This window comes from Sceloporus undulatus, chromosome 2 (assembly GCF_019175285.1).
Source record: "Sceloporus undulatus isolate JIND9_A2432 ecotype Alabama chromosome 2, SceUnd_v1.1, whole genome shotgun sequence".
Lineage (NCBI taxonomy): Eukaryota > Metazoa > Chordata > Lepidosauria > Squamata > Phrynosomatidae > Sceloporus > Sceloporus undulatus.
This window is the reverse complement of record NC_056523.1, coordinates 96,051,623-96,069,257: the sequence shown is the minus strand read 5'-3', so window position 1 is coordinate 96,069,257 and position 17,635 is coordinate 96,051,623. Positions and strand designations below refer to the sequence as shown.

Sequence of the window (17,635 nt, the reverse complement as noted above, 5' to 3'; positions counted from 1 at the left end):
GGAAGAACAGACAAGCTAGGAGAAGCTGCAACCATTTCTTTGCTTGAGTCTACAGGGAAAGGCAAGATTCTGCCCCTTCCTATCCAAACCCAACACCCCGGCTGAGTTAACTGAGTCAAAACTACTTTTGGACTTTGAACTCATTTTGCAGTGATTGAAATAGGAAGAGGACAAAGACAAAAGATGGTAGGAGGAAAAAGAAACTGAGATATTTCAAAACCAGTTGAAGAAATGGGATGACAGAGGATTAATTGGGAATATCCCTGTCAAATTGGGACATCTGAGGGTTAGGGGATTGTAATTGCTATTATTATTATTATTATTATTATTATTTATATAGCACTGTAGATTTGCACAGCGCTGTACATAAAAACAACAAATATAAAAGAGTAAACCTGCCTATGGCGTACAATCTAAGAAATGATAGAATAATACAAATAAAATGCATAGCAATACAGGAAATGGTTCAGTAAAACAGGCAACAAAAAGAGCATCAAATAGTAAGTGACAATTACGCAATGTCTGGGAACGCTTCTCTGAACAGGATGGTCTTCAACTCCGTTTTGAAGCTGGTTATAGAAGTGATGGCCCTTGCTCGCAAGGGAAGAAGGTTCCAGGAGTGAGGGGCAGCAAGTGAAAAGGGGCGAATCCTAGATGGGGAAGAGGAAATCCTGGGCTGGGACAGCTGACTTTGACTACTAGAATGGAGGGCCCGAGTGGGAAGGTGAGGAGAAAGAAGGTCTGATAAATAAGTGGGGGGCAGCCCATGGAGAGCTTTAAACGTTGACAGCAGGAGCTTGTACTGAATACGGAAAGGGAGGGGGAGCCAGTGAAGGGATGCCAACACAGGAGAGATATGGTCAGAGCGGTGGGTGGATGTGATAATGTATGCAGCTGAATGCTGGACAGAAATTAAAGGACAGAGGTGAGAAAGAGGAAGCCCAGCCAGGAGGAGGGACACTCATAATCTGTGGCACATCATGGGATCCTCCTGCACCACATTATCCCATCAGTGCAGGGAAGAGCCACAATAGAGAGTTCTTCAAATGCTCTGCTGATGGAACATGGTGGTGGTGGTGGGGTCAATAAGTTTGACTTATCAGGATAAAGGGAGGAGAAAAGTCACTGTGTGCCAGTGCTGAAGTTGGAAATGATCCATATGTGTGTATGGTGCTTAGCATTACATTTAACAAAGTTTCAGAGTGCTGAATGTATGAGGTTTCTGGGAATATCTATATAATTTATTTTCAGTTCCTCTACTGCTATAGATATAGGTGAAAACTAATAGCCAAAATGCATTGGACTACATTCCTCCACCCCTGCCAACAGCTGTTTCTTGCAACCTTCAAAAGCAAAGCTGAGATAAGCAATTCAATTCTTTAAATGTGTGAATGATGGCTTGAGAGTGGTATGGTTCCTATGGAGCTATTTAGTTCATTATCTTCTTGCTGTGGGATTTATATACCAGCATAAATAATAACTCCCATTAATCTGACAAAAGACAAGTATTTATGGCCCCATTTAGCTAATGTAGCTGGTATTCATAAATATAAACATCTTGGGTAAGTTCCTCTTTTTTGACAAGCAAGCAAAATGTCTAAGAAATGTGTTCCTCTGTTATCAAAAGTTTGCATGTACTTAAGGGTGCTAAATTTCTCAATTGATAAAGCAGAAATGGAAGAAGCATGGGTAAGGTTTCTGGATGGAGATACATGTATTTGGAGCTCATGTAAGTTATTCATCTTTCAAGGACCAAGAAAATTGCAAAATCCTATTTATTTTGATTGCACTTCTGTTGTGATCCCTAAATGTACGATATTTTTGATCACTTATTTTATTAGTGTTCACTTATTTTATTAGTGTCATTCAGATAAGAAAATACTAAAATAACTCAAATCACACCAATTGCATGAAGACAAGCTAAGAGCTAACAAACTGAAAGATGGTGACACTACACAAGACTTCAAGAACATTAAAACAATTGCTGGGAATTTTTCAACTTGGTAGACAAATATCAAAATGGATTTCTTCAGTATTTTATCTGATTCATTAAGAGTTTAATACATTTTGATACAGATGCTAGTTAAGTTACTTGGAATGTGCACTGAAAATTTTCATTGATGTCACAACAATTTTCACTTAATTATTCAGAGAACTGAAACTCTCCAGGGGTTGACAACTTGTAGCTCGATGCTCCATATATTTTGGGACCATAACTTCCAGCACTTCTCACCAAATGGCCCAGGATTGATGGGAGCTGAAATCCAACAAGATCTGGAGGAACACACTTTCCAAGTCCTTGTCATGCACACTTGATAGATGTTCTGGAGTATGAAGCAGACAAACTGCTGGATCTGTTACTGGTATTCAGAGAAGGAGTGGTAACATCATTAAAGACCATATACAAGTTTTGGGGACTCATATTGCTGACTTTAGTGCAAAGCACACTGCAGAAATAATCCATTTTGATACCACTTTAACTGCTCTGGCTCAATGCTAAGGTATCCTGGGAATTGTAGTTTATTGTGGCACCAGAGCTCTCTGACAGAGAAGGCTAAGTGTCTCACAAAACTACAGTTCCTAGAATTTCCTAGCATTGAGCCAGGGCAGTTAAAGAAGTCTCAAAATGGATTATTTCTACAGTGTGCTTTGGACCTTTGAAAAAGAGGCAGGCATTCCAGCCCCAAATTCTTCTCTGGCCTGGTTCAAAGTATCGATCAAATGAGGACTAGTATTAACATTTTTTGTGAAGCTGAAAGAAAATATAAAAATATTATCTGTCTTAACCTCAAAGAAAATTGCAGCTTGGCACTATATTCCTGGCTGTATAGTATGTAACAGTGAGCGACTTTGTAGATTTATTAGTTAATTAAGATTCTGACAAAGACTGTGTCCTGGGCATTCCTGATCCTGAACTGTTGGCTCTAAGAGATGCATTATCAATAGGTATTACTTCATTTACTATGAGGATATTGGTTTGCCTCCTTTTTTGGTAGCTGTTAGGACAATTCTAATAGTATAAGATCAGATTTGTTATTTATGTATAATGTCCCCTTTAATGTACTGTTACTGCTTTTTATTTATTTCTTGCTTTGTTCTTATCTCAGCTTTATTATTGCTGTTGTGGTTTACATGAGGGATGTGATAGTATATGACAATAGTAAACAGGAAGAGTTGTTACTGTGTATGCCCTGAAGAAAAATCCCATAGAAGCTTCAATAGGGATGAGTGTAGAGGCTGTTTCTATAAATATATGGGTGCACTATGGTATCAGAAATGAGCTCCACCCACCTGTACTGTATGTGCAAAGAGGACATGGCAAGACCTCCAACCTGGAAAGACTGGTAGGGGAAATCTCACTTCCCTGGACATGCTAAGGGGCATGTTCCCTTTCCAAGAAGACCAGTACTATAGCTGGAGTTCTAGCCTGATTGTTCATTTGACTTTAACAGCATCTTGAAATAAGCACAGAACAAACTGTAAGAAAGTATTAATTGCACAGTAAGTCCTCTAACTGCAACAAAAAAAAAGTCTTCTTACCCTAACTGCAGTGTAATTCCTGAATACACAAATATGGGATCAATGAAAGTCAATTTTAGAGGTGAAGTTCAAAGCTTTCATGGCTGGCATCCATAGAGTTTGTGTGTGGGTGTGTGTGTGTGTGGGGGGGGGTTAGGCTATGTGGCCATTTTCTTGAAGAATTTATTCATGACATTTGACCTGCATCTGTAGCTGGCATCTTCAGAGAATGGTGGCATAGAAGAGACAGGATAATGTGGAGACAGAATAGGGAAACTGATGAGAAAACACAACCTCCAAATGATCTATAGTCCGACCAAGAAAATCCAGCTAATAATAATAATAATAATAATAATAATAGTAGTAGTAATGTGATTTATTTATATTCTGCCTTTTCTTTGCAGAATCAAGGCAGACTACAAAGCAAAGGGATAAAATATACAAAATGCATCCCCTACCAAATACATTACAGCAAATATAATAACAATACAATAATTATATAAAGAAGAAAAATACATAATAAAGAATACAAAATACAAAGTCCAAAATACAAATATAGCATATTAGTGGGCCCATTACATAGCTTAATAATCTAAACAATTTCCAGCACTCCCCTAGCAGCAGAACAACAATCCATATCAATTACAAATGTTAAAGTAACATGACATAGGATAATAATCAAACATAACCTGGTCCTAGAATAATAAAGAGAGCAATCCCCATCTCTCCCCCGATAAGAAAATAGCTATCATCTACACGTTACATACTGAGAACCAGAAATCAGACCAGGCACCAACTACTAACTCTGATTTCTCTTATATTGATATTATTCTTGCTGATATATCTTGGGCTGGAGGAAGGTGGGAAAGGGGAAAGAGCTGGAATTATAGAAGGGGGAAATTATAATATAAAATCTGTATTACAACAGAAACTATGGGAAAGATGTCCAATGATTGCATCACTTTGACAAGGGCCATCCAATCCAACCCCCTGCCGTGCAGGAAATCACAATCAAAGCATCCCTGACAAATGGCCATCCAGCCTCTGTTTGAAGACCTCTAAGGAAGGAGACTCCACTACACTCCGAGGGAGTTTGTTCCACTGTCGAACAGCCTTCACTGTCAGGAAGTTCCTCCTAATGTTGAGGTTGAATCTTTTTTCCTGGAGCTTGCATCCATTGTTCCGTGTTCGAGTCTCTGGAGCAGCAGAAAACAAGCTTGCTCCTTCCTCAACATGACATCCCTTCAAATATTTAAATAGGGCTATCATATCACCTCTTAACCTTCTCTTCTCCAGGCTAAACATCCCCAGCTCCCTAAGGCGTTCCTCATAGGGCATGGTTTCCAGACCCTTCACCATTTTAGTCGCCCTCCTTTGGACACGCTCCAGTCTCTCAATGTCCTTTTTAAATTGTGGTGCCCAGAACTGGACACAGTATTCCAGGTGGGGCCTGGCCAAAGCAAAATAGAGTGGCACTATTACTTCCCTTGATCTAGATACTATACTTCTATTGATGAAGCCTAAAATTGCATTGGCCTTGTTAGCTGCCGCATCGCACTGTTGACTCATATTCAACTTATGGTCTACTTGGACTCCAAGATCCTTTCACACGTAGTTTCATACAGCCAGGTGTCCTCCATCCTATATCTGTGCATTTCATTTTTCCTCCCTAAGTGCAGTACCTTACATTTCTCCGTGTTGAATTTCATTTTGTTATCTTTGGCCCAGTTTTCTAGTCTGTTCAGGACATTTTGAATCTTGATCCTGTCCTCTGGGGTATTAGCTACTCCTCCTAATTTGGTGTCATCTACAAATTTGATAAGTATTCCCCCAATTTTGTCCTCCAAGTCATTAATAAAGATGTTGAATAGCACTGAGTCCAGGACAGACCCCTGTGGTACCCCACTGGTCACTTCTCTCCAGGATGAAAAAGAGCCATTGTTGAGCACCCTTTGGGTTCGGCCGGTCAACCGATTACAAATCCATGTAAGTTACTTTGTCAAGCCCACATTTTACAAGCTTGTTTGCAAGAATATCATGGGGAACTTTGTCAAAGGCCTTACTGAAATCAAGATATACGATATCCAAAGCATTCCCTTCATCTACCAAGCTGGTAATTTTATCAAAGAAAGAGATAAGGTTTGTCTGGCATGACTTCTTTTTCTGAAATCCATGTTGACTTTTTGTGATTATGGTATTGCTTTCTAGATGTTCACAGACTCTCTTTTTAATGATCTGCTCTAGAATCTTTCCTGGTATTGATGTCAGACTAACTGGACGATAATTGTTTGGATCTTCTTTCTTCCCCTTTTTGAAGATGGGGACAATGTTTGCCCTCCTCCAGTCTGCTGGGACTTCTCCTGTTCTCCAGGAGTTCTCAAAGATTATTGCCAATGGCTCCAATATTACATTTGCCAGCTCTTTTAATACCCTTGGATGTAGTTCATCTGGTCCTGGAGACTTATATTCATTTAGGTTAAACAAGTATTCCTGTGCTATCTCTTTACTTATTCTGTGCTGAAATTCCTCTTTTCTGTCTTCTGCTCCATTATCCTCAGGTTGAGCACCCTTTGCCTTTTCTGAGAACACAGAGGCAAAGAAGGTGTTGAGTAATTCTGCCTTTTCTCTGTCCTTTGTTAGCATTTTGCCATCTTCTGCACGCAGTGGCCCTACCGTTTCCTTCTTCTTTCTTTTGCTGCGGACATATCCAAAAAAGCCTTTTTTGTTGTTCTTAACCTCTGTAGCAAGCCTGAGTTCATTCTGTGCCTTGGCTTTTCTGACTTTACCCCTACATAGGCTTGCTATTTGTTTGAATTCCTCTTTGGTGATTTCCCCATTTTTCCATTTCTTATAAATGTCCCGTTTTAAACTTAGCTCAGTTGAAAGTTCTTTAATCATCCATCTTGGTTTCTTGAGACATCTCCCATTTTTCTTCCTCATTGGAATTGTTTGAAATTGCGCCTTCAGTATCTCCCTTTTGATACTCCCATCTGTCCTGAATTCCCTTCTTTTGGGAATGGATTTTATAATTTTGTATTGTATTGTTTTAATATGGGGGGGACTCTGATTGTGTAATTTTGTATTTTTATTATTCTGTAAACCGCCGTGATCGAAGGAATGGTGGTATATAAATAAAATCACATTCATTCATTCATTCATTCATTCATTCATTCTCTTTTAGTATTCCTGACCATGGGATCACCTCCAGTATTTCTCTAAGTTTGTAAATACCGATGAACTGGGCAAGCTTCCTGGTTGTGTAAGAAAGACAACATGCCCCCTCGAACCTTGCCCATCTTGGTTGATCACTCAAGGAGGGGATGCAGTAATAACATTACCTTAGGCTATAATCAATGCATCCCTTAGGTAGGGGAAATTTCTATCTAAACTCAAACAAGCGGTGGTTAAACCACTGTTGAAAAAACCTTCCCTGGACCCTTTGATAAGAAATAACTACAGACCGGTCTCCTTACTACCATTCTTGAGCAAGGTGATCGAGAAGGCAGTTGCTTTCCAACTCCAAGCCATCTTGAGTGAAGCCGATTATATAGGCCCATTTCAAACCGGCTTCAGGGTGGCATACGAAGTTGAGACTGCCATGGTCGCTTTGGTCGATGATCTCCGTCTGGGCATTGACAGGGGAAGTGTGACCCTGCTGGTGCTTTTGGACATCTCAGCGGCAATTGATACCATAGACCATGGTATCCTTCTGGAACACCTGAGAGAATTAGGTATCAGGGCACTGCGCTTCAGTGGTTCCATTCCTACCTCTCGGGTAGATTCTGGATGGTGAGGCTGGGGGACAGCTGCTCTCGTAAAAGAGAGCTGACATCCGATGTCCCTCAGGGCACCATTCTGTCCCCCATGCTGTTTAATATTTACATGAAGCCGCTGGGAGAGATCATCCGGAGGCATGGGGCACGGTGTTATCAGTACACTGATGACACCCAAATATATTTCTCTATGCTTCCAACTCTTGCAGTGACCAAAGATGGCATCTCTTCTCTGAATGCCTGCCTTGAGATGGTAATGGGCTGGATGAGGGAAAAGAAACTCAGTCTGAATCCAGAGAAAACAGGGGTACTAGTGATAGGATCCCTAGGCCCAGGCAGGGAAGTTTGCCAACCTGTCCTGGACGGGGTCACACTTCCCCTAAAGGACGAAGTTCGCAGTTTGGAAGTACTCCTAGATCTGTCTCTGCAGTTGTCATCTCAAGTAGATGCAACTTTGGAACTGTGTCCCTACCTGGACCAAAAGGATCTTGAAGCAGTGGTACTCACACTGGCAATCTCTCCTTTAGATTTCTGTAATGGGGCTACCTTTGCACCAAGTTTGGAAGCTTCATTTGGTTCAAAATGCTGCAGCCATATTGATCACTGGAACATCTAGGTTTGACCACAAAACACCAATATTAAAACCTTTTCACTGGCTGCCGATCAGCATCTGGGCCCAATACAAAGTGTTGGTTATTTCCTTGAAAGCCCTATATGGCTTGGGTCCGAGTTACTTGAGGGGATGCCTCTTCCTACACAATTCACCCCACACTCTCAGGACATCTGGGAAGAAATTATTAGAGTGTGCAAAAACTAAGTTAACAACAACTTCCCACAGAGCATTTTTCGCCATAGCCCCCAAGTTATGGAACAACTTGCCGGAAGAGATCCACCTTATTACCACCTTAGATGCCTTCAAGAAGGCACTCAAGACAGATCTCTTCTGGCGAGCCTATCCACCAAATTTGCTGCAAAATATCCCACCTCCCTTAGTACTGTTTTATGAAAGTTAATTGTGTTTTATTAAACTTATTGTATTGATAATATGCTATTGTTTTTATTGTTATTGTTATTATTGCTGGAATAGTTTGTTTGTTGTAATCCCACCTTGATCCACAGGGAGAGGCAGGAAATAGAAATAAATATTATTATTATTGTTATTATTGTTATTATTATTATTATTATTATTATTATTATTATTATTATTATTATTTTAAAAGTTATACTGGTTATGTTTAAGTAAGCCAGTCTCCTCCTGTCTCCAGCAGGGAAGAGTCCTCTGGGTGGGTTTCTGATGGTCCAGGGAGACATAGAGCCGGTGTTTAAGTAAGCTGGTCTCCTCCTGCCTCCAGCAGGGAAGAGTCCTCTGGGTGGGGCTCTGATGGTCTGGGGAGACATAGAGCCGGTGCTGTGCTCAGCGAAGAACAGGAAATATCCTCTTTTGGCCGCAGGAGTTCACCACATATTGTGCAGCTGTGGACAAGTCTACATAGGGACCATAAACGCAGTGTCCAAACGTAAATCAAGGAATATGAGAGACACTGCAGTCTTGGTCGGGCAGAAAAATCAGCAGTAGCAGAACACATTATAAACAATCTTGGGCATAAAATGCTATTTAAAAACACTAAAATTCTGGGCCACACCAACAATTATCAGGTCAGAATGCACAGGGAAGCCATTGAAATCCATAAACACCCGGATAACTTAAACAGATAAGAAGAAACCCTGAAAATAAACAAAGTTTGGCTGCCAGTCCTGAAAAACACAAAAATCAAGACCCAGCAAAAGCAAATGAAAACCATCAAGGATCAGGGTGTTTTCCACAAACAATGGATTGCTAATTAAGTAAACCCTATCCTCCTTGCATGTAATATGATGATGATAATAATAATAAATTTTTATTTATATTTCCCACCTCTCCTTGTGGATCGAGGCTGGGTTACAACCATAAAACAACAATAGCATCTAGATTATATGCAATAAAACAATAACATCGCTTAAAAATACAATTCAAGACAATAAAAACATCATCTAAAATACATAATTACAGCCACAAGTGGCATTTTTCCTTAAGGTCTTCATAGAAGATTCAGTGGGTAGGCTCGCCAGAAGAGATCTGTCTTAAGTGCCTTCTTGAAGACATCTCAGGTGGTAACAAGATAGATCTCTTTCGGTAAGTCATTCCATAATTTGGGGCCATGGCTGTATATGTTCTGTGGGAAGTTGTTGTTAACCTGGTCTTTGAATAGTCTAAAAATTATTCCCAGATGTTCTGAGAGTGCGGAGCAGATTATGTAGGGAGAGGCATTCCCTCAAGTAACTTGGGCCCAAGCCATATAGGGCTTTAAAGGTAATTACCAACACTTTGCATTGCCCCCGGAAGCTGATTTGTAACCAATGAAGGGATGTTAGAAATGGTGTTATATGGTCTGACCTAGATGTTCCAGTAATCAATCTGGCTGCTGCATTTTGACACAATTGAAGCTTCTGTATTGGTACAAAGTTAGCACCATGTAGAGTGCGTTGCAGAAATCTAAACAAGAGATTAATAGTGCATGTACCACTGTTTCAAGGTCCTTTCGGTCGAGGTAGGGACGCAGTTGGCGTATCAGCCGAAGTTGGTACCAAGCACTCTTGGTACCAAGCATCCACTTGAGATTATAACTGCAGAGATGAATCCAGGAGTACTCCCAAACTGCGAACTATTCTCCCACTCTGAGGCCTTGCCATTTACCAACAAATGCAGATTAACATGTAAACCATTTCCTCTCTACTAAGGGTCACACAGTATATATACCCCACACACCTCCATGCCACCATTCTCTGAAGATGCCAGCCACAGATTCAGAGGAAATATCAGGAATAAATTCTTCCAGAACATGGCCTGAAAAAAACCCACAGAAACCCCCTATAATTTCAGAGGTGTCCATAACTTTAACAGTATTTTTCAATGCAACAGCTTATAAAATAGCCATTATTTTACTTAATTTCACCTAAAGTATGTCACTTTTTGACAGATATTTAATGTGTTTTTTAAAGAACTTTACTGTGTACAAAGTTGGGTGTACATATATCAGATAATGCTAAATGATCTGCTACAGGATTTAGAAAATTTTGTATTATCCTCATTAATTTATCCAATAAAAAGACACAGTTCAAATTATGAAGTGAAATACCTATTTCAGAGTTCAGATAGCAAAACTTTAGTGTTCTTAAGATATTCAAAATTCTAGATGTTCTTCTAGTTTGTGGAGACCTCTTTAAATTTAAGTGTATATTTTCATATTCCTCTGTCATGTAATATCAGTGTCAGATAACTAAATTGCTACATCTACAAATCTAAAGTATATTCCAATCTTGAAATTCTAAATCATCTTGAATGGGATGCATATGTTCTTGAATTGTTGTAGGTGAAAAGCTGAAAAATGATAGAATTCCTTTGCAGCATGTAATTTCATTCATTTGTTTTTCTTCATTTATTATGCTTACGTAATAAGGAAGTTGAGGTATGTTTGATTTTTCTTACTAAAATTTGAACAACTAAACACTACTGCATGACATGCTATGCACTGTAAAATTTTACATCATGTCTTACCCTTTGTGTCCCAAGTTACTTCGTTCTTTTTTATATCTGGTTGTATCTGGTTGTGAAATAAAATAGACCTTCTTTAGTAATAAATGGTTTTCTTTCCCAGTTCTGTTGAAGATTTAAAACATAACCTTTTGGGGATTAAATTAAGATGTAATAACCTCAAAACCTAGAATACCCTGGAGTCAAAATAAATACTTTTACTTCTCCCAAAGATTTAAGTGGGTTTTGCTTTTGGTACATTTTGCTGATAGTAAAGTGTGATACCAATTCAGGGATAACAGTGGGTAGCTTGGGGACAGATGCAGACAGACACACATACACATCATTTTCTATCTCTTGGTGCCCTGAGAAAAGTTTTTCAGATCTATACATACTACAACTCTTTTTGGCATGTTCTCTGTAGTATATGAAATATACATCTATGTATGCAATACTGGTTGGAGAACATGTCCTTTGGAAATGCAAAGCCCATACTTTAGCAACTTTATTCTGGAGCTTGAGTATTTGTGATTGTTGAAAAATAGATATCCCATGTTGATATTTTTGAGCACCAAATGCTTCCAGAAAGTGATTAGACTCTGGATGGCAGGGAACAGAAACTAACTGAGAGCTTTTTTTTTTAACCTTTAAAGTATTCATTGTATGAAGCCATAAAGACAGTTTCTATATATTGTTTATGTGTGCCTGCGTATTTCTTCTCCAAGTCCAGTTTCACATGGAATGATATATTCTGGAATATGCTTACCCATAGTGTAAAACAGAGATAGGCAACCTTTTTGACCCGGGGGCCGGGTTGCTGTCCCTCAGAAAACTCGGGGGGCTGAAGCTAAAAAAATAATTATTTTTTTTTAAAAAATTAAATAAATAAATAAACCGGGACAAATGTAGGACAAAAATTAAAATGGAGGACACTTTTAATACAAAATGGAGGACACGCAAAAAATCTGCTGATTTTTTAAAAAAATGTTAATATAAATGCATGTTTCTGAGGTTTCTATAGACAATTGCTCCCCTTGCTCCCCCTTGCCTGCCGCTTGCCCCCACTTGCTCCTCCTTGACCCTCTTGCCCGCCGCTTGCCCCCACTTGCTCCTCCTTACCCCCCTTGCCCACTGCTTGCCCTGCAAGCAAAGGCCCCGTGCGCTTGCGCGGGAGGCCAAAGGCCCCAGTGGCAATCTGCGGCAGGGCCGGGCTGAGGCTGGTCCCTAGGTCTCGGTGGGCCGCATGTGGCCTGTGGGCCATAGGTTGCCGACCCCTGGTGTAAAAGATAGAAACTACTGGTGGAAATGTTTCCTCTGGCTCCCTGTTCATTGGAGCTTACTCCCTAATAAGCAAGTTTAGCATTGCATACTTAATTTCTGTTCATAGTTTATCTGATTACTGAGTTTTGGAAGCCTTTGTATTCCAGCTCTCTGCAGTGGGATGAACAAATATCCTCATCTAAATAGGGTTAGGAAAAGAAGTCAATACTTTATAGCCCTGTCTCTCCAATCTTCTCTGTTAAATAAGAACTAGCTGCAGTTGGCCCTCCATATCCACAGATTGTTTTAATCCACAGATTCAACCATCCACGACTTGACTATATTAAAAAAAAAATACAAATTCCAAAATGCAAACCTTGATTTTACCATTTTATATGAGGAACACCATTTTACTATGCCTCTGTGATAAATGGGACTTGAGAATACACAGATTTTGTTACCCATGGGGGGTTCTGAAACCAAACCCCAGCAGATCCCAAGGGCTCTTACATTGGAGAAATCTCCATTAGACTATAGGAGGAATAGACCTACATAGGACTGTGCATCATAATTTTCAGTAATGTAAGTAGACCGTATATCTTCTGATGTGTCTAATTAAGCCTGCTGTTGTTATTTGAGGACCATACTCAGATACAGGGATGGTATGAATGTGTTAAAGTCACTGAGCCTAATAGTTCTGCATCATATAGTTTATCATTAATTCAGCTGAGGTTTTTCCTGATCCATTCATTCTTAACTTTGCTACTTCTGCCACAATATATTCATTGCTGTCTAATTTATTGTTATTATCCCCAGAAAGCTCCCTTTATATTTACCAGTATTTGCCAGATTTAAAATAATATGAAGATTTTTGCTCTGGTAAAGTTCTTCTGTGTTACAGCACCACATCAAATTTGACTGTACTATGTTTTTGAATGGGTTTTCGGGTCAGAAAATGTGGTCTGAAAAGCTAATAAGTTGAAGAGAAGGTATCTCTCCAATAATAACAGGAAGCCCAACTAAACATGCATCTTCTATCTTGCAGAAATATTATCACTATGCATCTATAGCTATATCTATGCTTATATTATCTCTAAGATGCCCTAGATCATAAAAAGTGAGAGCATTTTTTTTTAGATACAGTCATTCAGGAGACTCACCATTTAAATAATTTAAATCATTTGGTACATTAGAGAATAAAAGAGGGCAAAGAAACATTGAATGACTGCATTTTATATCAAGGGTAATTACAAGCAATTAAGCTTAAGTTGAGGTACCTTCCAGTAAAAATTTTGTAAGGAGAAAATTTGCTTGTGCAAGTAATTTAGTCACTCAAAATAGTAAAACATTGTGCTGACTAAATCCACTGCAAGATCATCTCTCTTCCCCACTCCCAACTCGAAAACTGCAATTCATGAATTCCTGGATCAGCAGCTATATAACTCCATTTCCTCTCAGCCACTGGCATAACATTGGAACAGATTCCTACTTGTAGCTGGTATGTACTCTGGACGACCCTTCTGGACCACCTGGAGCCCCTGGTGGCACCTTACTAAAATGATTGTTGCCTAGACCATGTCCAGAGGTTGTTGCCCATTAGACTGAGATATGATTGTTTGAACACAACGACTGTAGTTTCTCATTTCCTGGCTGTGTGCAAGGAGTTAGAAGCCTACATTATGCATGAAGATAAATATTTTCACATACTTACATATTTTTATCAAGTATGTTCTGTGTTCGTTCCTCTTGTACACAGCCTGTTACTTGTCACATAATCTGCTTAATTTGCCAAATACATTAAAGTTCCTGGAGCATAAAAGGTAAAGGATGGGGATTGACAACATATCAGTTCTGTCTGCAGACACAGAAGGAAACACACATTTACAACTAAAAAATAAAGCCATTGTTGTATTTTAAAGCATATCATTGATGTCATATCCCCAAGGTTCATAAACTTTGGCTTGGAAAACATCAATGATTATTTTGCCCCAGCTAATTTATGCTCCACACTAGATTAGAGGTACCTTCCCTTATACCTGCAACTGTCTCATGCAACCTCTGCAGATACCTACTGGCCTAACACTGTATTCCTCCTTATTGGCCATGGAAGCTATGGCTTGGTGGCAATTCTAGTAGGGCAAAAGGTTATACTATTTCCAGGTTAAATCCCTACTGTTCTTCTGACTCTTTGCTACATTTCCCTTCATCCCTGATACCAGCATTGCAATAGCCCACAAAGCAAGAAATAAATGGAAGGGTGGCCCTACCTGCTGTCTTTGGCTCTGCTTCTGCCACAGCTTTAGCCACATCTGGGAAGGGGAAATATCTGTTGGCATTGCTTACACAGCAGCAGCAGCAGCAGCAGCAACAACAGCTAGTTAGTGACTTGGGGCTGAGAGATGGATGGACCAAAAGGTCTGGAACGGAACTTTAAAATAACCCAGCTGCCTCTGAGTCTTAAGGGGGAAAATAGTCCCATTGGACAGGCCCAAACAAAAAAGATAGGGTTTTTTAATTTTAAAAATAAAAAACTGTAAAGATGACACCAAATGTTGAATTTTAAAATATATCATTTTCTCTTTTTGTTTGAAAAATCATCCTTTCTTTTTAATTCTGTTTTTCTCTTGACACAAGAGCATACTATTGAATAAGTAATTCAAAAATAACTTTGTATATTTTTGTATAAAAAAACTAGTAATAAAAGTGATGCAAAAGAATACTTACCTTTCATTTTAACCTTTTCTTTCCATATTCTGTTTAGGATGATTATTTCAGAAACTGGAATCCAAACAAGCCTTTTGATCAAGGTAAAATAAATATTAGATTCACTCTGTTAAACAGTTTTGTCTTGTGAACTCTAAAGCCACCTTTTATATTTGCACTAATGGTAAAGATTTGCTCTATTTTAGAATTTGGAAATTTGGGGGGGTTTGCTTTGTGTGTTCTGCTTTGTGCCTAGATTCCAAATATTATTTTCCAGAAATACCATATTGTTCCCTCATTTGCACAAAAATCTTAACATGGAATCCATCCCCTTAGTGCAAAAAGGGGTCTATGGCGGTTACACACCGCCATTAAAGTATGGAGTCAGTCTGTACTAGGGTTAGGAAGGTGCGGTGCTTCCACACACCCCTAACCCTACCACGGACTGAGTCCGTACAAAATGGCGGCTCCCCTTCCACATGGGGGCCACCATGACGACGTCACAACCGCGCCGCCTCTATACGGGGTGGCGCAGACGTGACGTCGTTGGTCCGCGCCAGGGCGCTTAGTGCGTCCTTTCCACGGACCAGGAAGGAGCTCCGTTTCGGAGCTCCTTCCTGGTTTGTGGCGCCGCTTTGCGTCACTGGGCGCAGCCTTCAGACGACTGCGCCCAGCGAAGCAAGGGAGAAAGGGGCCAAGCAGCCCCTTTCTCCTCCTCTCCGCCGCCGCGGGGTGTCCTTGGGGCTTGAAGCCCCAAGGACACCCCTTTTCAGGCTGCGGGGAAACGGCGTTTTGCCACTTCCCCGCAGCCTGAAAAGCGGCGGATCAGGGCCTCAGCGGCTGTCGTTCTGACAGCTGAGGCCCCGATACACCGGGGAAAGGGGCGGGTACAGCTCGCCCGAAATGGGTGGTCTATAACCCGCCTATGTTTGTTAACCTGTCTTATTACTGTATTTCTGTTTCTTTAATTATATTAAAAAAAACAACTATCCATCTGACAATTGAAATGTTGTACCAACCAAGAAAACATTTACTGCAATATCTTTTGTGGTATTTCTATTTTTATTGCTATGTTTCCTTTCCTTTTTCTTTCTTTTTCTTTTTCTTTTTGTAGGGAATGTGAACAAGTAATGTCATGGTTTGATTTCTTAGTCTGAAAATCAAAGGTCAATGTTAGCAATGTTGCCATACTATCACTGAAGGACTGTCTTGCTAAATGTGATTTTTGTTTCATCATGAGTGCAAAAATCTCCTAGGGCAAAGGGTACATTCCTCAAATGTGTTAAAGGACAAGGTGTCAAAATATCATTCTCTCATCATAGAAAAGAGGGGGGAACAACCACAGGATTGTAGTAGATATACTGAGAGATATAAATAGGGAAAGCTATGATGAAATGTAGTCTGCACAGTTCAATTTTGGTAATATGTAACAGAGATATATGTAAGCCACCAGCTCTGTCGGAAAGTCATATGAGAACTGCTACTTGCTGTGACCAATTATTGCTGTGACACACTCTCAGCTATGAGTTTGTAGTAGAACCTCATTGACAGCGTATGGAATTTCCAATGGACTCTTCTCAAATTTTTTGCTCTTCCCTCCCCGCTTCAAAACATACCCTTTTTAGCCACTGACCAAGACATCTTTTTGACCTAGTAACAGTCATGTGTTCTGTCGTTGCATATCCAGAGGTCTTTGCACATAGCCCCATGCATGTAGCCTATTGCTGCTGCATGAAAGGATCCATACATCACATTAGAAGAAGATATCTCTTATCCACTGATAAAGTACTCTCAAGAACTTTAAAGCAATAGTCTACCTAGCTCCCTGCTCTCTCAGTCACATCAGAAGAAATAAGAGAATGCAATGTCATCTGGTTGTGATAAAGTCATATAATCCATTCATATCTTGGTTTGAGGTGGGCAGGAAAAGATAATTGCACTGCCTGCTTTCAATATTCAGTATTTCCTTAGAAATCATGCCTTTCTCCCAGCTGCCACGTATCCTTTTTGGAGGGGAAGGCATCAACATAATGAGAGCTCCTGCTATTCAGAATGGTGGAGACTTTACTTTTTTAAAAGAATTATATAAGGATGGTTGGGAACATGGTACTTAACAACTTCTCCTTAGTGACTAACAAGGGACTTTTCCACACAGGGCACAGAAGTAGGGTCAGTTCGCATTGGTCGATGCGTATTCGTGTCATATCGCATCGTTCATTCACACCCGCGATCTCTGAATATGCTTTCCTGATTCGTATTTGCATCATATCGCATCGTTCATTCACACCTGGGCGGCCTTCCGAATCGAGGTTTTGCGAATCAGCCAATGCTTATTCAGGCAAAGTGAAGCAAGTGCAGATTGGATAACCACACCAGCCCAATACAATGTGTATTGGCCTATGCGCATCGGCAGCCTTGCACATGCTCTGTGGGGCTCTGAACGGGGCACAACATTTTTAACTTCCGGGGTGAAGAATGAGGTCACTGTTTAGCGCGTAATATCGCGAGAATTGCTGCCTTTAGCAACTTACGAAAGGGGTATGCACCATCTCCATCGTGTGTGTGATGTCGTGTGTTGGTGTATATGCACACACATTAAAATACCACCACACACAACCAGGGGTAAAGCCAAATGAGATGCTTTTTTTTGTGTCACACCCATTTGTCTGTATGAGTGTTTTATCTATATATACACACACACACACAGATATACACACATATACCCATAGTGGTACTGCCAAAAGTGTAAGCCGTTTTATATGTGTACAACCGCTCTGTATCTGTGGTGTGTGTGTTGGTGTGTGTATAC

General features: G+C 40.1%; 1 protein-coding gene across 5 annotated transcripts in view; it reads left to right on the top strand.

Moving 5' to 3' along the window:
* SPOCK1 (SPARC (osteonectin), cwcv and kazal like domains proteoglycan 1) overlaps window positions 1-17,635 on the top strand; it is a 725,931-nt gene that overhangs the window by 212,470 nt on the left and 495,826 nt on the right. For 4 of the 5 annotated variants that reach the window (XM_042455315.1, XM_042455317.1, XM_042455319.1 and 1 more), the window contains exons 3-4: window positions 10,790-10,798; window positions 14,885-14,930. In XM_042455315.1, coding sequence (XP_042311249.1) covers window positions 10,790-10,798; window positions 14,885-14,930 — 55 coding nt within the window. The remainder of the gene's footprint in view (window positions 1-10,789; window positions 10,799-14,884; window positions 14,931-17,635) is intronic. The other variant, XM_042455316.1, reaches the window with a different exon arrangement.